The sequence below is a fragment of the Calidris pugnax genome, unplaced genomic scaffold (genome assembly GCF_001431845.1).
Source record: "Calidris pugnax isolate Ruff unplaced genomic scaffold, ASM143184v1 scaffold20, whole genome shotgun sequence".
Lineage (NCBI taxonomy): Eukaryota > Metazoa > Chordata > Aves > Charadriiformes > Scolopacidae > Calidris > Calidris pugnax.
The window spans coordinates 14,045,211-14,067,028 of NW_015094510.1; the positions used below are offsets into that span (position 1 = coordinate 14,045,211).

At 42.2% G+C, this 21,818-nt stretch overlaps 1 protein-coding gene across 2 annotated transcripts in view; it reads left to right on the forward strand.

The window, feature by feature from the left end:
• Nucleotides 1–21,321, forward strand: part of GPALPP1 (GPALPP motifs containing 1) — a 22,529-nt gene extending 1,208 nt beyond the window's left edge. Inside the window, exons 1-8 of one of the 2 annotated variants that reach the window (XM_014966161.1) lie at nt 2,511–2,679; nt 6,788–6,932; nt 7,976–8,074; nt 12,297–12,405; nt 17,289–17,423; nt 17,653–17,817; nt 18,239–18,337; nt 20,989–21,321. In XM_014966161.1, the coding sequence (XP_014821647.1) occupies nt 2,595–2,679; nt 6,788–6,932; nt 7,976–8,074; nt 12,297–12,405; nt 17,289–17,423; nt 17,653–17,817; nt 18,239–18,337; nt 20,989–21,207 (1,056 nt within the window). In that variant the 5' untranslated portion in view covers nt 2,511–2,594 and the 3' untranslated portion in view covers nt 21,208–21,321. Of the gene's footprint in view, nt 1–2,510; nt 2,680–6,787; nt 6,933–7,975; nt 8,075–12,296; nt 12,406–17,288; nt 17,424–17,652; nt 17,818–18,238; nt 18,338–20,988 lie in introns of those variants that run through there. The other variant, XM_014966162.1, reaches the window with a different exon arrangement.
• Nucleotides 21,322–21,818: the final 497 nt, after the last annotated feature.

A 21,818-nucleotide genomic window follows, 5' to 3' on the forward strand; every position in this document is an offset into this window, starting at 1 on the left:
GGCCCGATGCAGCCGCTGGCTCCCGGATCCGCTTCCACCGCCTCGTGGGGGCCCGCACCGCCGGCCGCTACAAAACGCGTCACTTCCGGGGCTTAGCCGCTCGCCACGAGGGTGGGTTAAACCTGATGGAGGGAGGAATGGGCGGGGGGGGGTGTTGAATGCGTCATTCGGCCACGCCGGAAGTGCGACACTGGTGGTGGCAGGACGGGGAAGTGGAGTAGGACCGGGACCGGGGACCGAGGGGCTTCTGGAGCTGAGCCCGCCCGCCCGCCACCATGACCCGCGAGCTCATCGGCCCCGCGCTGCCGCCCGGCTTCTCCCGCCACCCCGAGGCGGACCCGGATGAGGACTTCAGTCAGGGTGAGGCGCGAAGGCCCCAACGACTCCGCGGCCGCCCGCCTCAGGCCGCCTCTCCCCGCTCCGAGCCCAACGGCTCCGCGGCCCCCCTCCCGCCCGCCTCAGGCGGCCTCTCCCCGCTCCGGGCTCGGGCGGCGTGTCTCTGTCGTCCCCCCCAGCACGTCGTGTGTGTGTGTGTCCTGCCTCTGTGGGCGATTGTGGCCCGGCGGGGGCCTCGGGTACGGGAAGGGTGGTGTGGTACGGGTACGGGAAGGGTGGGCGTTAAGGCAGCTCTGGCAGCTGGCGTTTGGCAGCTGGGTCTGTGGTGCCCTGCTGGAGATAACCTTTGTGGGTGGTTTTTATACTGACTTTTTCAGGAAAAAAATTAATATATTAGGTTATTGGGGAGTTCTACAGATATCAGACGGTTTTAAGCTTGTTTTTAAAAAGCTAGTGCATTGATTCGGTGATGATTTGCCTGCTGGAGTCCCGTCTGCACTTTTAGGCCTGCGTTCTTCAGTAGCTCTGCATGTGAAGTTAGTAACTTAGAAGGACAGCAGAAAAAGGCGGTGGTGAGGTCTTTGCAGCATGCCCTCCTTTGTCAAACCAAAACATTTGATGAAGCTTTCATTTTTCCAGTCAGCTTTCCTCGGGATGTGGAACTGGCCTGTGGTGGGTGAGGCTGTGGTGCCTTCCCTGCCAGGGCCTTGGGTGCTGAGAAGTGGGATCTCTCTGAGACCAGTGGACTGCCAATCTGGCTCTTCTGGAGCACAGCTCAGTTCCCCCCACTTAAACTCTTAGATGTTCTGTATCAATAATAGCTCTGGAAGCAGCACTTTGAGCCTTCGTACTCCCTCTCTTTAATCCAAGTTCAGATCACTTGTGTTACATCTATTCAGTTTCCGGCAGTATTTCAAAGATCGCCCCGTTATTCCAATCAAAACAGCTCCCATGGAAAAGGTTTTCTGTGCTCATCTGCTCTTCTCATTTTTCAATCCAGGAGAGGGAGCAGTAGGAAGAAAGAATAAAGCTGCTGCCTTAGCTGACACCATAGCAACATCAAGCTCCGAGTCTGTAGCTTGGCTTTCTTTGTACTGAAGCTCTGACTTCACACTTGTTTGAGCTGAGGCAGCCTCTCCTATTTATCTGTGTGTCGACGGCTTATTCGCTTTCTTTCTATCAACATACTGATATATGTTGCAAATATCTGTGTTGTGTATGAATCCACTGAACAAAGTAAGTTAAGCTTATCATCTGGTTTTGTGATACCAAGTGTTTTGGCAGTATCTAATCTGGGTTATTGAGCCTAGTTTGTCCGCTTTTTGTCCCAGTGTACATCAACTCCATAGTAGTACAGTTGCACTGACAAATCTTATTGGGGATTTCTGTGTGAAATGGATGAAGAAATGTATTTGCCTTAAAAAAAAAAACAAACCAACAAAACAAAACCAAAATTAAATCCATTCAAACAAACAGTTCAGGGCTGACAAAAAGTTAAGGCACGTGATAAAGGGCATTGTCCAAATGCCTCTCAAATACTGTCAGGTTTGGGGCATTGACCACCTCTCTAGGAAGCCCATTCCAGTGTTTGACCAACCTCTTGGTAAAGAGATGCTTCCTAGTGCCCAGTCTAAACCTCCTTCAGTGTTCACCAATGCTGAATACAGTGGGATAATCACCTGTTTTGACCAGCTGGTTATGTGTGTCTGATACACCCCAGGATGCCATTTGTCCTCTTGGCTGCCAGATAAGCATTTGCCTTCTGTCTGCGATGTGACATTGTCATGCTGGATGTAGTGAACAAAATAAACGTCTCTTGAGCCATTCCTAAATTTGCATTTCTTTCATTTTTATATGGATAAGTGAATCATGGAATGGTTTGGGTTAAAAGAGATGTTTAAAGATCATCTAGTTCCAGCACCTGACATAACAGATGTGTTAATAGTTATAACTTAGCATGCAAATTCTTGCCTTTTTTTTTTAATGAAGAAAAACAGAAGATGTAGTAAATATAGCTTGTGTAATCACATTGATTTTAACATGCGGTGTTTGCCATTGTGAAACATGAGCAGAGTTAACAGCTTGATTCTTAGTTTCCTTGTGCACCTTTGCCTCGAGGAATGGGCGGGGGGGGGTGTTGAATGCGTCATTCGGCCACGCCGGAAGTGCGACACTGGTGGTGGCAGGACGGGGAAGTGGAGTAGGACCGGGACCGGGGACCGAGGGGCTTCTGGAGCTGAGCCCGCCCGCCCGCCACCATGACCCGCGAGCTCATCGGCCCCGCGCTGCCGCCCGGCTTCTCCCGCCACCCCGAGGCGGACCCGGATGAGGACTTCAGTCAGGGTGAGGCGCGAAGGCCCCAACGACTCCGCGGCCGCCCGCCTCAGGCCGCCTCTCCCCGCTCCGAGCCCAACGGCTCCGCGGCCCCCCTCCCGCCCGCCTCAGGCGGCCTCTCCCCGCTCCGGGCTCGGCAGCCGGGCGGCTGGAAAAAAAAAACAAACCAACAAAACAAAACCAAAATTAAATCCATTCAAACAAACAGTTCAGGGCTGACAAAAAGTTAAGGCACGTGATAAAGGGCATTGTCCAAATGCCTCTCAAATACTGTCAGGTTTGGGGCATCGACCACCTCTCTAGGAAGCCCATTCCAGTGTTTGACCAACCTCTTGGTAAAGAGATGCTTCCTAGTGCCCAGTCTAAACCTCCTTCAGTGTTCACCAATGCTGAATACAGTGGGATAATCACCTGTTTTGACCAGCTGGTTATGTGTGTCTGATACACCCCAGGATGCCATTTGTCCTCTTGGCTGCCAGATAAGCATTTGCCTTCTGTCTGCGATGTGACATTGTCATGCTGGATGTAGTGAACAAAATAAACGTCTCTTGAGCCATTCCTAAATTTGCATTTCTTTCATTTTTATATGGATAAGTGAATCATGGAATGGTTTGGGTTAAAAGAGATGTTTAAAGATCATCTAGTTCCAGCACCTGACATAACAGATGTGTTAATAGTTATAACTTAGCATGCAAATTCTTGCCTTTTTTTTTTAATGAAGAAAAACAGAAGATGTAGTAAATGTAGCTTGTGTAATCACATTGATTTTAACATGCGGTGTTTGCCATTGTGAAACATGAGCAGAGTTAACAGCTTGATTCTTAGTTTCCTTGTGCACCTTTGCCTCAGAAGGTGAGGGAGTTACTAAGGCAAAGTGTCAGTTGCTGCTCTGCTTTTAGGTCAGCACAGGGGGAGCCAAAATGGACTTTGCCAGGAGATGCCAATGTCCGTTGGGAGTCAGAGAACTGACACTACTCAAACAGTGTGACCCTTAATCAGGACCAGGATGGGAGCAAACAGTAGTTGGACAGACTCAAAAGCTCGTCCCTGGTAAATCCTTTACCTTTCCTTCTTCAGCTTGTCACCGCCCAACCCATGGGACACACTCATCTCCTGATTCTTATTTTCATGATGATACTTGAAAGCTGGCCTGAATGTTTTCCTGCTGGAAGAATCACAACTCCTTTGGCCCCTTTCGTCCCTGCTTCTGTGCTGTCCTTGTACCAGCAGGAGAGAAATGCTGAGAATTGCTAAAAATAGCCAGAGATGCAGGAGGGGGCTTTGCCTGTTTCAGCATCGAGGTCGCATTTGCTAAAGTACAGATGAGTTGATGTGATGTGTCTGAGTTGATCTGTCACTGTCGCTGAAGGTGAAAGGCCTTGCTCCTGTCTGCCCTTGAGAGGATCCCAGTGCCTGTCTGATGGCATGGTAGATTGCTTAGGATCACCAAATACAGCAGAAATTAACCTAGCAAAAACAACAAAAAGCAATTTTTCATTTGGTTTCTGAATTGAATTGGCTTAATTTTCAGGCGTATAGTCACCAGAGCTGGCTCAACGCAGAGGTCACCTCAGAGCAACTTCAGATGGCTACTTCTAGCAGCTGTGAATCATTCACTTCACTCTGACTTGAGATGTATCCTTGGCTCTGTTTCTCTCCTCTCTGTCCCCAAAATTTTCTTCTCATGCTTTCTTATCCCGGTGTCCTGCTCTGAGCTGTTCTGACTTCTGGTTACTTCCTTGCTTTTCCTGTTGTTCTGCCATTGCTGCATCCATTCCTCTTCCTCACCTCATTGATTTTAGTTTTCTGACACTCTGAGCTCTCCTGCGTTTCATTCACAGAATTCTCATTAGGTCTTGGCCTCCCTCCTTACCTTTTCCTTTCTTTGCTCCCCCAATCTGTGCTTAGCAATTCCTGTTTCTTCCTCTCTACTCTTTCCTGCAGCTCCCCACTTCACCCCAATCCATAGCTGTAGCCTTGTCTGTGCTGATTATTTGTCTCAGTCAGTACCATGACCGTATTAATTTTTAATCCCCACTCTCCTGATTCTCCTCCTCTGCTTTCACCATGTCCAATGATTTTTCCTTCCCCAGGCTTTAAATGCCATTTTCCCTTTGTGAATCTGTCTCTGTTTTGTTTCTGGTTGTCCTTCTTGGGCTGCGGTTCCACGAACAAACAGTTCTTCCAGGGGAGCCCTGGATTTTGCAGTGTTATTTTTATGCATCCTAAGTTCCCTGATCCAGTTTGTTGCGTAGCCCACGCAAACAGTTGTGTCGCCCTGACAGGAGAGAAATTGGGATAGGGAGCATGTATGTTAGCCCTGATGGTGGACAGCATGTCAGTGAGACCAGTCTCCTTCCTTAAATAGTTTGGGTTTCCATCTTCTTTCCAGCTCACAAAGCTGCTCGCAATTTGTCTCTTCCTCTGCAGTATCAGCTGCAGCTCAGTTTGCTCCTTTCACTCCGAGTCTTTTCTCAAATCTATCTGCATTCAGAGCAGATGAAGCTCTGCTTTCATGGTATCAGGGCATCAGGTGGCTGGAGAAAGCTGTTGTGTGGGATTTGTCTGGTTTTTAGGTGCTTTTCATCCAGTTGTGTTTCTCATACCAAGAAGGGAGACTTCTTGATAGCAGTCTTTATTCCTATTTATCGTTCATCTGTTAGTTCCCTCTCATCTTGAACTTACTTTACCTTTATAGGCTTGAGGCATTGTGGTATTTTCCTTCTTAGTGCTGAAATGGATTTTTATGTCCTGGTCGCAGTCTCTCCCATTAAAACAGAAAACAAAAAACAGTGGCAGATGTGTCTGGATGCTTTGTAGCTGGTAGACTGTCCTTGTTCTGTGTCTTGTGCTGAAGATAAGTAAAAGCTTTATGAAGCTCACTTGAAGGACTCAATTTCTGCCTATCCTTTGTCAGCTAACAATGGCACCATAATCTGTATCAGGTTTTATTTTGCACTATCAAAAACTCGTAGTTCTTTAACTGGAGATGTAATTTCCTGGTACACTTCATTTATGTGGTTTTATTGCACCTCATCTTTTCATCTAACCCTTGACTTTTCATAAAGCTAACAATGCCCTTTCCCCGCCAAACCATCTTTCTGTCCTGTCAGTCTGGGACTCAATACTTGAAATATTAAAAGGAGGGATGGTGTCTGTATTTCAGGATGCTAAATCATCAGTAGGATCAAATCTCCATGATATCGGATGGCTCTTCGTGCTGTGTGTGTAAAGGGGTGCTGGCCCTGCGTGCGCTGCCCTGCATCTGGGGACCATTGCTGGCCTTTGTTTACTCCAGCTGGCTCTGTATCGATGGAGCGTGTGAGGGTGTCTCTTTTGGGGGAGTATTTGCTGTTAGGATCAGTGGCTCAGCTACTTTTGGACCCATTGTACATGGTACTATATCCAAATAAGTCTATAACAGACTGTGCTTCTGGTGGGGACAGTACCAGAAAATGCTGAGGCCTGTTAGCACTGCTACCATCTGAATTTTTCCATTGCCCCCCTCCTCATTACTCCAGAGGGTGAAGCTCCATGTGCTGCCCCAGCTTCTGACAGCAATGATTCTTTGAAATCAGAATGCCTAAATCATCCCTTTTTCAGCAGAGCACTTAAGTCTGTGCCTGCACTTCACGTTTAGCTGAACTGGGAATAACCTTAATTGTTGAAGCATTCCTAAAGCAGGCTGGCAATTAAATTCCACTAATCTAGGGTCTCCCATTCTGTCTACGTACAAATGATGTGATTCCTCACTAATGAGCTTCTAATGCTTTATTAAAGTGATAGTTTCTTTTAAATGTACCGGTTTATACTATATGCATTGTAAATCAGTTGTGAGATAAAGTAGGGCTTTCTAGTCCTGTTCCAGATGACACTCGTGTAGTAATGGATTAGTAATGTGCTAATTTAATTAGGGAGGGGGGGTTGTTAATTGAAATACGGTGCTGAAAAAAGTAACTTCCAGAAGTTTGTTTAGATGCCTCCTCTAAATACTAGACAGAGCAATGATTGAATAGACTTCATTCCAGATAGATACGTGTTTTGGGGATAGTAAGATAGATTGGAATGTTTAATTTGGAATGTTTAATAAGTATCCCATGTAACTCTGGATGTTCAGTCGCAGGACCAGCGCTGCCTCCAGGCTATAAAAGCAGCTGTAGCTCAGAAACTCCTGACAGTGATGATGACTCCGAATCTCTTCCTCCAACCAGAGACACAAACAGAGATTCTGAAGAGGAGACAGAAGGAGATCCAGCACCCAAGTGAGTATGTTCTTAGGCTATTTGTATATTTCCGTTGTATTGTAAATGAAATGTGTCTGCATAAATTTTGACAAAAGGACAGTATTATATCACTAGAAAGGTAAACCCTGTACCTTTTCACATACAGAACCCTGTATGTAAAACTTGGATGATGTGTTCTGCATGTTCTTTGCAGTCAAGAAAGTTCAACCAACCCATTTGACACCCTTGAGTGGAATTAAGTCATTTAGGGCAATCAGATCTCTGTATGTACATGTTTTATTTTAGTTCTGCAATTGAAGTAATAAAGTCCTTAGTATTTTTCTTGTTTATACTAAGGACAGACACCACTTATCATGTATATAAGTATTTGGTACTTGAGTTTTGCCATGTTTCTGGTCATTGAGAGGTCATAAGAAATATTTATCGGCATGAATTTATGAATTCAATTAAGTCACCTCTAATGGAAAAAAAAAATCAAATTATTTAGCAAATAACAGGATTCTGCACATACTCTCATTTGGTGGAGTTGATTACTCACAGTTGCTGTGTTAAGACATTTGTGTTTGTGCTAGGCCTTGTATAAAGGACTTGAAGGGCATTATGCCATATTAATGAGTGTTAGAGTAATTATTGCTCACTTTTCTCCTGTTGTCTTATTCAACAGTTTTTCAGTTCAGTAGAACTGAACTGGGAAATATACTAGTCAAAATGCAGACAATATAAAAAAAAAAAAGAAACATGGAGAAAGAAGTGTGCTGAATTTAAAATTACTTTCTGACTAGAAAATGGTATTTCAACATTTTACTACTCTTTCTACAGCAAAAGCATTCTTAATGTTTTTTTTAAATGTCAGAGCGTTTTTGGAGTGAAGCTTATGCTCCCAATTTTTTAATTGCTTCAAATTATTTTGGATCCTTTTGCACTGTTTCCTTGGTAACAGCAGGATATTTAGTACATAAGACTGTCTGAAATAATTTTATGTATTTTTTTTTCCTTTTAAAAATGTAGATAATTGCTATGCATGTCAAGGTAATTATTAAGTGAAATCTTTGTATTTTCAGAAAGCCAAAAAGAATTCAGGAAGATGATGATGATGATGATGGCTTTTTTGGGCCCGGTCTTCCTCCTGGATTTAAAAAACAGGATGATTCTCCAGAGAGGTAATTAAAATGGAATTAGATTCAGGTTCTTTTCCTTAAAACACAATTATTTTAGATAAAATATTTTGTGGTGCTATTACAGAACACTTCAGTTGTGCACTTCAGATTCAGATGATTAGAATTGCTTCCTCCACAGTCTGAGAGCAGGAACAGCATTCTCTTGAAACAGAACACACGGTTCTCCTGGTCCTGGTTGGAAAGTTGGAGAGAAAAAGAAAAAAATGTGAACTGAGTTACATTTTGAATGTCAGATTTCTTCCATTTCTTATGATGGGTCTCAGTGCAGAAGAGACAAATTACAGGTACAAAGGCCCATAGTTCTGTAGTTTATTGTGGGCTGTGAATGGAGTAGGGCAGTTAGCTTTTGTGTGGTGCAATACAATGCAGACTATTGGAAGTGTCATTTGGTAATGCACCAAGGATTAGTTTTTTACCTAGAGACACCTAAATAATGATCTGAACAGTGTAGGTTTCTAGAAAGCAAGCTGTCAGGTCTAAGCAAATAAGCATTATTTATAGCCTCTATCGGGAATCTTTCCATTTGATTGCACGCAATTATAAAATACTTGCCCAAAAAAAGTATTTATGGATTTTTCTATGCAGAATTTAGAGTTCTGTATCTTGTAGCCTTCTAGTCGTTACATCAATCTATGCATGTCCTCGTATAATTTGAAATTATAATCCGTAGTGAAACTGGTACGTCCAAGGGGATGCTTATTGATGAAAAGTACAAGAGAGTCCCTTGATCACTATTATCTTCCTTAGAGCAACAGGGAGCTGGTAGATAAAATAAATCAATACTTATCTGTCAGGTATAAGTTTTCAGTTCTAGGGAAGTGATTCATTTTGTTGTCAAGCTGCGTATGCAGTATACCATCTCAAAGGAAATTTCAAAGTTGAATTTTTTTTAGTTTGGATAAATTTTTATGGTGCTTGGCAGCAGTTAGGAAAGAAAGAATTTATGTAACTTCAGGCTATTTGGAAGAATTCTCTTTATCTGTTGGGTCATGCTTTATTGTAATCAACAAACTCTTTTGTAATTGTGGATATAATTCTTAGTGGGCTCATTTGGTGCTTTGATGATCCCAAGAGTAACATATTTTCTTTTTGTTACGTTTCATATACATCATGTGTTATTTTAATTACAAAATTTAGGAAGTCACTAAAAATAATGTGATCTGTAATAAAGCAAATAAATGCTTGTCGCTTTTAGCATCAGTGGAGGTAGCTTTCTTGATTTTTGACATGAATGCTCTTCTGGTAAAATGTTATGTCAAAGAGTAAAAAAAGGAAAAGGGGAAGAGGCAACTTGTAGTTTGAAGGGTAGAGAGACGAGCGGTAACGCAGCTGGTCACCCATCATATAATCTCACAGGTAATTAACAGTAGAACGAGAGGGAACGGCTTCAAGCTCCAACAGGGTAGGTTTAGATTGAACATGAGGAAGGAATTTTTCACTGAAAGAGTGACAGGGCATTGGAACAGGCTGCCCAGGGAGGTGGTGGAGTCACCATCCCTGGCTGTGTTTAAGGGCCGTTTAGATGCAGTGCTAAGGGACCTGGTGTAGGGGAGGACTTTGTAGAGTAGGGTAGATGGTTGGACTCGATGATCCCAAGGGTCTCTTCCAACCTCAATGATTCTATGATTCTATGATTCTATGATCTTAGTCTTTTGTATGTTCACCCAAATGTAGCAGTTTATGGTGGGTAACTTGCATTTACATTCAGAGGGCAAGAATCTGCTCTGTGTCTGTGAGTATGAGAGATTAAAGCAATAAAAAGCACTTGCTAGTTTTGGGGAGGGTTTTTTTTTGTTCTAGCTCACCATACTCCTAGCAGGCACCGAGAAAGCAGATTGAGAGGAGCTGTTTTCCAGCCAGCCCCATTCCCTGAATAGGTGGGAAAGGTGTGATGTGTGGGAAGAGCCGTGTCTGTCTTCCACCCCCGTACACCTGGCAGTCTGGTTGTGCTGAGACACAATGCTGTTAACTGTCTCCCTGCTGCATTGCCCTTCGCCTGGAGCAGACTGGCAGCTGACAATCTAGCCATGAATAATTGAAACGAGTGCAGGCTGTTTGTTTCAGCGTATGGCCATACTGTTTATTAGCTCTGTGGGACATACTCTTTCTTTTTAGAAAAGCTTTTGTTCTGTCGCATATTTTCCAGACTTGTCGAAGCAGCGTATTTGTGATTAGGAGCAGGCAATTTGAAGTTTATTAAAAATTGTTTGAATCGTTCCAGCATAAAATATATATATATGAACAGATTTCCTTCACCTTTGGAAAGGATATTGTTGTTTATCAGTGTTAGACAGAAGTGCAGCACTAGTAAATATTCCCGAAGTATTCACACATCGAGGTAAAGAGCAAAGGTTATCTCAAAAAAAATTTTATGTTGTACATCAGAAGAATGCTGAAATGCTCATCTTGAAACATGTATTAGCAAGGATTCCAAGTCCAAGGACAGGAAAGCATTCTTTGCTGTATATGAAATCCAATATTCCTTAAATGAAAGCTTAACTCATGATAAGCTTGGGGTGTTTTTTTTTTAATGTGTATAGATAAGTACCGCAGCTGCCAACAGCAGAAAAATATGTTTAACAGAGTTTTATTTAGATTCACTTCACCTGTTCAGAGAGCCTTTGGACATCCAGGAAACTGTCAAGAATCATGTCGACTGTGTGCTGCTGAGGAAAGACCTGAACAACAGGGTTATTCATGTGCAGAAAAAAAAGCATAGAAATGGAAAGCGTGGGAAGGATGACTATGGGAACCATTTTTGTGTTCCTTGGAAGAGCCTTTGAGCTGTGGCAGAAGCCAGGCAGTGTATTTGAGATCTGTTCTTTTTCACAAGTTGCACGGATACGGCCCACAACATAGATGTTCTTATATATTTTAGTAGAAAGCTTTTTTTATAGCTTGATTTAACTGTCTATCCGTGCAAAATAAAGGTACTTGTATACCAAAATAAAAGATTATTTTGACCATATTTATATAGGTTTAAATCCAGTCTCTGTGACTTACAGTGGGAATTTAAAATATGGCCTTGACAAGAAAGCAGTCAGAACGGACCAGAGGAAAAGAAAAGCTGTTTCTATTTTGCAGCAGCTAGGTGGGAGTGGGACTTCAAACACACTGCCCGTGTTTGAACTCGCACCAGTGCCCTTGTCCTGGCCTGAGCTCACATTCATTGCTTGTGTCTTTTTATCTGTGGTTGGCTTTCTGGCAGGACTTCCTGCTTTTTCCCCTTTTCAAATCCTGACAATAATATCACTACAGCAGGGCTGTGCTGATTAGATTACATGGGATTTAGTAGAAGACCGTAATTAGCATAATTCAATTCCTGTTGTGTTACGTTTGATTGCCCTAAAGCTCAGAAACTGAAGATCATAATAAACAAAGTCTCGGCTGATACATTGTGAGCATACTGTCACTTGGATATTTCTTTAGGTGATAATTGGTTGGGGTTTTAATTAGCTTTTATAAGCTTTAAAGAATATGATGGTGGAGTATTAAGAGGAAGTCATATACAGAAGTCTTTTCAGTATTGAAAGCACAGTTTGTAATGTGCTTTGAACTGTTTTTACCACTGAAAAGAGATTCTCACCTTTCTTTCTGTGCGCCTGGAGACAATTGAATTATGCTGCTTGCAGAGTTGCTATGTGAAAACAAATTAGTGAAGTTACCTGGCATCACAAAGCTTTTATTATCTCATCCCCACTCCGAGGGAAAATAAACTTAAAATGAGAGGAGTTCACTGATTCTGTTTATTGAAGGATGGTGAAACTGTGGTGCAAGGCAAGAATGAGCAAAATTGGCTTTGTTACTAGAGAGAGAGTAGCATGTATTTGACCTCCTACCTTTCGTTGTTCTTGAATCTGGTGAAGGAAGCTAGGGAAGGAAAAAGTGGATTTCCTTGACTGAGTGCTGCAACTTTCCTGATTTTCTTGCATCCCAGCTCTGTGCAGAGGTCCTCCTGGAAAACCAATAAACTTACTCAGTTATTTCTATGGTGTGTGCATAGGGGGCACACTTGGCACGGGAGGAACCGGAGTCACTTCTCATCAACATTTGGTTTTTATTTTTATACTAATCTGTTACATTTTTTTCCCCGCAGCAAACAGTGGAAGGATGTCGTTTAATGTACTGTCCATGTTGGGTATGTTACTGCCTTTTTTCAACCACGATTTTCTTTTTTTTTTTTTTTTTTTTTTTCCCCCCCAAGGCCCATTATAGGTCCTGCATTACCGCCTGGCTTTAGGAAACCTTCGCAGGACACCGGGAATAGCAGATGTGCCATAGGACCGTCTGTTTCATCAGAATTCCAAACCCAGGTTTGTGAAAACAGAAGCCTTTTGTTTTTGTAGAAGCTGTCTGAAATGCTTAAACAAGTAGGAGCCTGAAAAAGTCTCCTAGACATACTTGTTAGCCTGACGGTTTAATTTTAGACCAGAAAGTGTCTGGCATATTTTTGCCTGAGTCAAATACTGTAGCATAAATAAGCCTTAAAAAAGGAAAAGGCTGGTCTTGTTTGTTGTGATTTTGCTGTTAGACGGATGATGCACTCAATGAACACAAGAGCTCTAGGCACCCTGAGCTGCAGTCACACTCATTCTTCCTAATGTTTTTCCGTTCTTTCTTTTGGTGTGACGTCCCTGACAAGTGAACATCTTGGCAAAGTTCAAATTTTGAAAGACACTAAAGAAGTAATGCAACCTGTTAGAATGAAAATATTTACTTATAATTCAAGCTTTTACTCCGTTGCGGATGGGGGAGCAAATGATTGAGTATTTCACGTATTTTCACCTCGTTAAAAATATTTATTAGTGGATGCGTTAAATAGGTCTATCCAAAATAATGCAATTAAGAATGACTCTACAGTGTTCACTAATTGTTCTTATCATTAGCAAGATGATACCTGTAACTGGGAGTAAAGTGGAGCAGGAGAGCGACACTGACACTAATTTTTGGTTTGTGTCCTGTAATTTAATTCCTAGCCACAAAATAATGCATAGTGTGACAAAATACAGCTAGATGTACAGGGAAGATTCAGCTCCCTAAATGTGGGCCTCTGGTACCGTTCTGAGGGATCTGAATGTTCTGCAGTGGGCTGGCAGACAGGGAGTAGCACCACAGAGAAACATCCTTCTTGAGCAGCCCCTCTTAAGCCAGCCAGGATACCCCAAGACATCAAAAATAGCGCTGGATACCAGAGTTTAGGCAATTGAATCTCTGTCATGCTATGATAAACAAAATATTAATTCCTTGAGAGAAACAAGTTGTGTTTCCACAGTTACTCTGTTTGTTTCTAAAATACGTACATTTTTAAGTTTAACTCTCAGACACTGTGGGACATTCTAGGAAGGAATGAGGCAGAAGCTGCCCTGGAACCTCACTTTTATGATTAGTAGTCGTGAAGTATATCATTCTCCAGCCTCCTACAGGGAATGTTGTCATAATCCTTCATGAAGAGTGATTGTCTGACATTTTTAAGATACTCATCGTCTTACAACTCCAACTAATGATTAAGCAATTTATCATAATGACAAATCCCTTGAGGCAGGGATGTCAAAACTGGTCTCCTTACATATTTTACAAACAAAAAAACCCTCTTTTCTCCTAAATAGATCTTCTAGCATGGGCTTTGTTACAGCCATTACAGAACTTTGTTTTTTTTTCCCTCTTCCTAATAATACTCTTTTTTTTTTTTTTTATCCTTTGAATATGATGAGTAATTTTTTTGTTTATTCTGTTTTAATTTATTTAAATATTTTGTACTCTGGTACATTTTTGACAGCAGTTTATTCCATGCTGACTCTTCACTTTGTATTGATTTTCCTCTTCAAACTTGATGGCAGTATTTTTTAACGTTTGTTTAATTTCATCTTGTTTGAGGCAGGTGGTAATGGAGTGAATTGAATTTAAGACTAATGAGAAAGGAAATGCGACATGCTTCTTCAATTAAAACGCGGTGTGGAATTTGTCTTTCATCCTCAACTATTTTACACTGCAATTTATTATGAAAGTCTTATATCTTTGCATTTTTTATTTGTTTGTACGCAGAGAGAGGGAAGTGTTTTACTACCTTGGTTTCTCAAGATGGTTATTCCTTTTCCCCACCAGCTCCTTCTTTAGAAGAGAGAGAGAATGTAGTCACTCCGTTCTCTAAAAAGTTGAAGCACAGTGGTAGATAATTAGTGAAAGCTTGACTATGTAAATGTTTTTCAGAAAAATGATGGGGGAAACTGGTGTTACCTAATCGCAGTATTTGTGTTTATAAGTGACCAGCTATTTCTCAGCTTCCTCAGTCTTTCAGACCCATTTCACCCAACTGGTCCTGCAGCCATTAAATGTGCTAAGCCTTTTCTCGCACCTTGTGGTCTCCACAGCCACACGTAGCTGTGTCTCTTGCTGTCTCTTACCTGAAGCTTGCCTTCTCCACTGGTCATACCTTTGCTGACTCCTAAAGGCAGATGGGGCCAGCTTGCTCAACGAGCTTGGAGCAGTGTCATTAAAGCCCTCCAGTTTCTGTAGCAAATGGCACACATAGGAGTAAAATGGCTTCTTTCACACCTGCTGCCTTCCTTAGCCCAAATCCCTCTACAGCGTCCCACTGCTCATAGCCTGAAGTATTATAGCCTGAAGAAACTTCTTCACAGTGAGGGTGACAGAGCCCTGGAACAGGCTGCCCAGGGAGGTTGTGGAGTCCCCTTCTTTGGAGATTTTCAAGACCCACCTGGATGCAGTCCTGAGTAACATGCTCTGACAAGCTCTAGGCAATCCTGCTTCAGCAGGGGAGTTGGACTAGATGATCTCTGTGGTCCCTTCCAATTCTAAAATTCAGTGAAATTCAGTGAAATTAGGCTTGAACTCAGTGTAGCAGGATACCTTTCCTGCTCTCCTCCCCCTTTCACTCATTCTCCATTCCCCATGCCCCCTTTAGGTGACTCTTATAGTGAGGTTCTGTGCTCCATTCTTGTATTCTCCACCGAGTCACCTGTGCCTCAGGCACATTATTTTACACAGAAGGTTCCTGATATGTTTTTCCACTGCTCATTGCTCTTGAGCCCTTATCTTCTCTAGTGGTGTCGTGTCTTGGTTCTAGGATGTCCACCTGGTAACCAAAGTTTGGCATGACAAAAACAAGCCATTCCCCCCTGACTTCTTCATCCTTCATTTGAAACTTCTTTGCCACCGCCTTATATTCTGAAGTAATGCTCTGTTCTTCCTGAGCATGCAGCCTTGTCGTCACCCTGCTCCCATTGCTTTGTCACCCACATTCAGGCTGTAGCTAAATCTTTTTGCTAGTGCAGATATTGGGCACCTTGGCTTTGCTTCCAGGGCATTTTGGCATCATCGTTTTCTGTCTAGTTCTTTCTCCGTCCACATTTGTACTGTATTAACTTGAAGGAACCTGTGAAGTTTCTGTACAACCCTTGGCCTCCACTCAAGATGGTTATTCCTTTTCCCCACCAGCTCCTTCTTTAGAAGAGAGAGAGAATGTAGTCACTCCGTTCTCTAAAAAGTTGAAGCACAGTGGTAGATAATTAGTGAAAGCTTGACTATGTAAATGTTTTTCAGAAAAATGATGGGGGAAACTGGTGTTACCTAATCGCAGTATTTGTGTTTATAAGTGACCAGCTATTTCTCAGCTTCCTCAGTCTTTCAGACCCATTTCACCCAACTGGTCCTGCAGCCATTAAATGTGCTAAGCCTTTTCTCGCACCTTGTGGTCTCCACAGCCACACGTAGCTGTGTCTCTTGCTGTCTCTTACCTGAAGCTTGCCTTCTCCACTGGTCTTACCTTTGCTGACTCCTAAAGGCAGATGGGGCCAGCTTGCTCAACGAGCTTGGAGCAGTGTCATTAAAGCCCTCCAGTTTCTGTAGCAAATGGCACACATAGGAGTAAAATGGCTTCTTTCACACCTGCTGCCTTCCTTAGCCCAAATCCCTCTACAGCGTCCCACTGCTCATAGCCTGAAGTATTATAGCCTGAAGAAACTTCTTCACAGTGAGGGTGACAGAGCCCTGGAACAGGCTGCCCAGGGAGGTTGTGGAGTCCCCTTCTTTGGAGATTTTCAAGACCCACCTGGATGCAGTCCTGAGTAACATGCTCTGACAAGCTCTAGGCAATCCTGCTTCAGCAGGGGAGTTGGACTAGATGATCTCTGTGGTCCCTTCCAATTCTAAAATTCAGTGAAATTCAGTGAAATTAGGCTTGAACTCAGTGTAGCAGGATACCTTTCCTGCTCTCCTCCCCCTTTCACTCATTCTCCATTCCCCATGCCCCCTTTAGGTGACTCTTATAGTGAGGTTCTGTGCTCCATTCTTGTATTCTCCACCGAGTCACCTGTGCCTCAGGCACATTATTTTACACAGAAGGTTCCTGATATGTTTTTCCACTGCTCATTGCTCTTGAGCCCTTATCTTCTCTAGTGGTGTCGTGTCTTGGTTCTAGGATGTCCACCTGGTAACCAAGTTTGGCATGACAAAAACAAGCCATTCCCCCCTGACTTCTTCATCCTTCATTTGAAACTTCTTTGCCACCGCCTTATATTCTGAAGTAATGCTCTGTTCTTCCTGAGCATGCAGCCTTGTCGTCACCCTGCTCCCATTGCTTTGTCACCCACATTCAGGCTGTAGCTAAATCTTTTTGCTAGTGCAGATATTGGGCACCTTGGCTTTGCTTCCAGGGCATTTTGGCATCATCGTTTTCTGTCTAGTTCTTTCTCCGTCCACATTTGTACTGTATTAACTTGAAGGAACCTGTGAAGTTTCTGTACAACCCTTGGCCTCCACAAAGATTCTTGTTAACTTAGTTTTTTGAGCTGTTCTCCAAATAAATGCTTGGAGTGCAATGTCAAAAGGGGTCGGAGAAGGGAATGGCAGAACCATGAGATCAGACTGGCAGATACTACACAGCTGGGGGTGTGAATGTAAAGATACACAATTTGTGTATCGCTGCTGTATTTACCTGTGGTTTTGCCTTGGACAAGAGATGCTGCTTTTGGAAACACGGAGACTAAGTATCCTTGTTAAAGTGCTAGAACGGGTCTAATCTGGAGTTTTAAGTCAAATTTTTGTTGTCTGGCTGGCAGATGCATTGGGTTAGGTTTGGATGCTCTGCTAGACAAAAATAATTCTAATCCCGTGAAGCTGAAGTGTTTCTTGATGGTCTTAGCGCTATGGTTGAAAGAAATGTTTTTATTTTTGGAAGGTAACAGATAGTAGTGAGGAAGACGACGATTTCATAGGCCCAATGCCTGCAAAAGGACCAGTGGAGTCTGATGTGACTAAAGAATTTGAACGCAGAGCCCAGAGAATGAAGGAAAAACTTACCTCGGCAGACAGCGTAAGTTGGTTTTCTTAATTTCTAATGTTTTGTTGCCAGAGTGTATTTGTGGGGTTTTTTGCCTGGTTTTTGTGTGAATCCAGTTGCAGTTCTAGTTGGGATGCCAAGTATTTGCAATTGTTAAAAGAAAGAAAAATCCATGATTTCTGCAGGAAGCTAAGAGATTCAGACGGCAGTTTTTGATTACGCTTTTTTCACTCTCTCTTCCCCCTCTATTTCTTTTGTAAAGGATGAACCCAAGCAAGTTACCAGGGAATCGTGGATGACAGAGCTTCCACCTGAATTGAAAAGCTTTGGATTTGGCCCAAGAACATTCAAGAGGAGAGCTGATGACAAATCAGGCGATAGATCTATTTGGACAGATACTCCAGCTGACAGAGAGAGAAAAGCCAAGGTGAACATTTATTCATTCGTGTACACCTGCAGGCAGCATGTATGTTGTTGATGTTGTGTGGAAACAAAGTAAAGATACACTGAGCTGTTCAATGAGGAGTTCTTTTCCAGATTTTTCTTTGTTACCAGAACTTATTCTTTCAGGCTTAGAGGTAAAGGTAAAGAAATAATGATTTTGAAGTAACATTGATATTCATTTATTCCCTTTCCCTTCTGCAGTAGTCAGGTACTCTGTATCAGCTCATTGAATTTCCAATTACAGTGTGTCCAGTTTCTTGTTCTATCAAGCTGAGCAAAAAATACCAGGTGGCCTTTATCATGGCCTCTACTCTTCAGATTTAATTAAAGTAAATATAGATTTCCTTGCTTTTTACTCCAGACATTCTGATTACTATAGCATGTTATTTGCTTCTACTCATCAGGAAAGAGAAGAGGCAAAAAAGTCAACCAGTAAGGATAATGAAGAAATTGTATTATCTGGGAGAGACAAGAGACTTGTTGAGCAGGTGACTTCATACAATGTAAGCAAAATACTTCCTCCTCCTTCATTTCCTTTAATTCTTCACTCTTTTCTTTTGGTTCTCATTTCTAGCGCTGCTGGTCTCCATGGTGATGCCACTACAGTCTTCCCTTTTAGTGCCCAAACCTACTGCTGTTTAAGTCATTAGAACATTTACCATTGACTTCAACAAGAGTAGAATTGGGTCCCCAAGCTGCTGCTGAAAACAATGTGACAGAATTGGGGTTTCTGTATATTGTCTCAATCTTAGGTGGTGTTTTTCTTAAATCATCCTCATATCAGGACATGGTTGCTGGGAGTTGACAACCTTAATTCAAATATTAGCTTGCTTCACCGAATTACCAACATCCCAAGAATAAAACAGTAGTAAAGGTTTAACTTTCAGGACAAAATATGCATTAACACAAAAGAAGCTTGATGGGCTAAGCAGATCGGTGCATTAATTACATTGATTGATTGCATTACCTACTCATTACAACAGCATTATTACATGAAATTTTCCTCAATCTCTGCAGAAGCAGATAATTTTCACAGACAGATGTTGATTACTAGGAATCCAAACTCCATGTCAAATCGTCTCTCACTTTTCTGTCTGCCGTCCCTGTCCGCCAGAGCATACGGGCTGCTACCTGCCTTACAGCTGGGCATTCCACTTCTTCCCTGATTTATGGCCTGAGAGTATAATTCTTGTCTCCTGAGAGTATAATTAACTTGAGAATTGCAGCCTTGGCTTATATTACGTGATTGAAGTTTATCTGGCACTTTTAATAATTTATTTGTAGTTCATTAAACCACGTGTCCCTCTTAGAGGCCTGCAAATCCAGAGCTATTAGCGTACTGTCTTAAATTTCTGCTGTATTGTCTGTTTCTACTGTCATTGTGAATGTAGTAATATAACTGTGATGTAAAACTACATGTTTTGCTCTCTACCATTGCCAGAATATAACATATATAGGCCTTTTACTGTTTCTAAGGTTAATGGAGTTCTCCCAAAAAAACCTGAAAAAGACATCTTGTTTAATATCAGTGTTTCTTGGATTGTTTTGTTATGTGGGTTTTTTGTTGTTTGGTTGTTGTTTTTTTAAATCAGCTCTCTTCTAATTTTCAGGTGGCTAGTTTGGTTTTTTTTTCTTCTAAAGTTTCTTTTCCTCTATTCTTCCCTATTTCTTTCTCCACTGGCCTTTATCAAGGATGCTTTCATAGAACAGGAGCTTTAGTTCTTAAAATAATTTCTTAGAGTTAATTTGTTCAGTGCTGATGCCATATACATTCTCTGGTGCCATTCCATCAACCCTACTGCAGTTACACCAGGAATAAGTGGTGTCCATTTTCTGTTTTCCATGAGAATCATTCCTTATGTCACGTATGAATTGTTAATTTGTGTGTGTGATAAGTGTACCCACAGGGAGTGAAGGAAAATGAATCTTTAGAATAAAGATCTTGTGTTGCTAGACGTGAGAAAGTAGAGCTGCACTTTCTGATGAAAGAATTGATTTGGACTGGTCTTCTGGCTGATTTGTAATGATTTGAGAGTCTGAGAAGTTGACTACTTAAGGATACAGAAATACACTTTATCTGGGTTAAGCGGGGGGGCACATAGTCTTGTGAGAACTAAAGCTGCTCTGTGAAATCAGCAAAAGTTTTATGTTGTATTTGGGCTGGATCATGCTGAGGGAGCTGGGGTTGTTCAGCCTGAAGAAGAGGAGGCTCCGGGGAGACCTAATAGCGGCCTTCCAGTACCTGAAGGGGGCCTACAGGAAGGCTGGGGAGAACCTGTTTACAAAGGCCTGCAGTGACAGGACGAGGGGCAATGGCTTTAAACACGGAGGAGAGCAGATTTAGATTGGAGATTAGGAGGGGGTTCTTCACTGTGAGGGTGGTGGAGCACTGGAACAGGTTGCCCAGGGAGGTGGTTGAGGCCCCATCCCTGGAGATATTCAAGGTGAGGCTCGACGAGGCCCTGGGCAACCTGGTCTAGTTGGGGGTGTCCCTGCTGACTGCGGGTGGGTCGGACTAGATGACCTTTGGAGGTCCCTTCTGGCCTGGGCAATTCTATGATTCTATGCTCTTTAGTAAATGCTAGTAAAGGCCTTGACTTGGCAAAACACATGCTCTAGCTCAAACCTGTGACTTTCTGTGGGCTTGCAACAGATGATTCAAACACTGAAAAGTTAAGAGCAGACATAAAAAACGCAGTAGTGCTTGAGAGTGAGATTGAACAGGCTTGTCCCTGCCCCTCGCAGTGACCAAAACCAGATGCTTAGGGCACCTGTGTAAGAAACTGGGCCTGTACTTTGACATATTTCTCTTGACTTGTTGTCTTCGTTTGTCTCTGGTAATAATAGCAGAGCAACTTTTATATTTCTTTTGCATTATTTTTATGATTTATCTCATGTGTGTGGAGATTCAACAACATTATTGGTGTCTTTAACATCACTGAATTATTAGTATTTTATTCCCTGTGGACAAGATTACACACACTTTCTGCTTTGTGTATGCTAAAGTTATTGTTCTATTTTCCAGTTACTAAGCTGTGTCATCTTTTTCTGGGATTTTAGCCTTCCTAATTCCCATCTTTCCATTTGGATTTTCTGTACGTTGTTGATACTTTGTAGTACTTTTATTTCCTCTTCCTTCTTCCTGTTTTTCCAGGAGTCAAAGAGGTCGGAATCTCTCATGGACATACATCAGAAAAAGCTAAAGAGCAAAGCGTCCGAAGAAAAGAACAAACCTCAAGAAAGAAGGCCATTTGACCGAGACCAGGATCTCAAAGTCAATCGATTTGACGAAGCACAAAAGAAAGCTCTTATAAGAAAATCCAGAGATCTGAATAGTAAATTTGAGCACAGTAAAGGCAATATGTTTTTATAGCATAAAAGCATGAAGCTTTTTTGAAGTGAAGTCAATTCAACTTTGAATACTTAATTTTTTAAGTATTTTTCTGTAAATATTTGTATGCAAAATAAATACCCTGATGTTTACCTATTTTTCCATGTCTGTAAATACTCTGCTAGGGAGGAGCATATGTACTAAACCTGGTAAAGGGAAGTCCTGGTATAAAAAAAAAAGAAATAATGTAAATTTGCTACTTTAAAACACTTATATATATATAAGTATAGTTGGCATGAAAATTATTAATTAAAATAGGTATTATTTTAAGGAGCTCTAGATTTGATCTTGCAATGGAGTTGGCAGTTTATCATCCTTCTCCTAACCATCCTTAAGGTATTTTTGCTGAGCCTGACCTTAAGGCTGTGGAGAATTCCCTTTGGACTCGTGGGCAGGACATGGTGTGGCTGGAGTTCCTGCTGGGGAACACACACTCAGCTGGCAGCTCTTATGTCGTCCAGTGCTTTTATTTCTATGGTTCTGTGTCTGTACATAACTACAGGTTTATACATATGCAGTATAATCCCTGCACTATAGCTGGAAGAGCTAGTGGTAGCAGAAGTAATAAAACCTCAAGATTTGCAGATTTAATT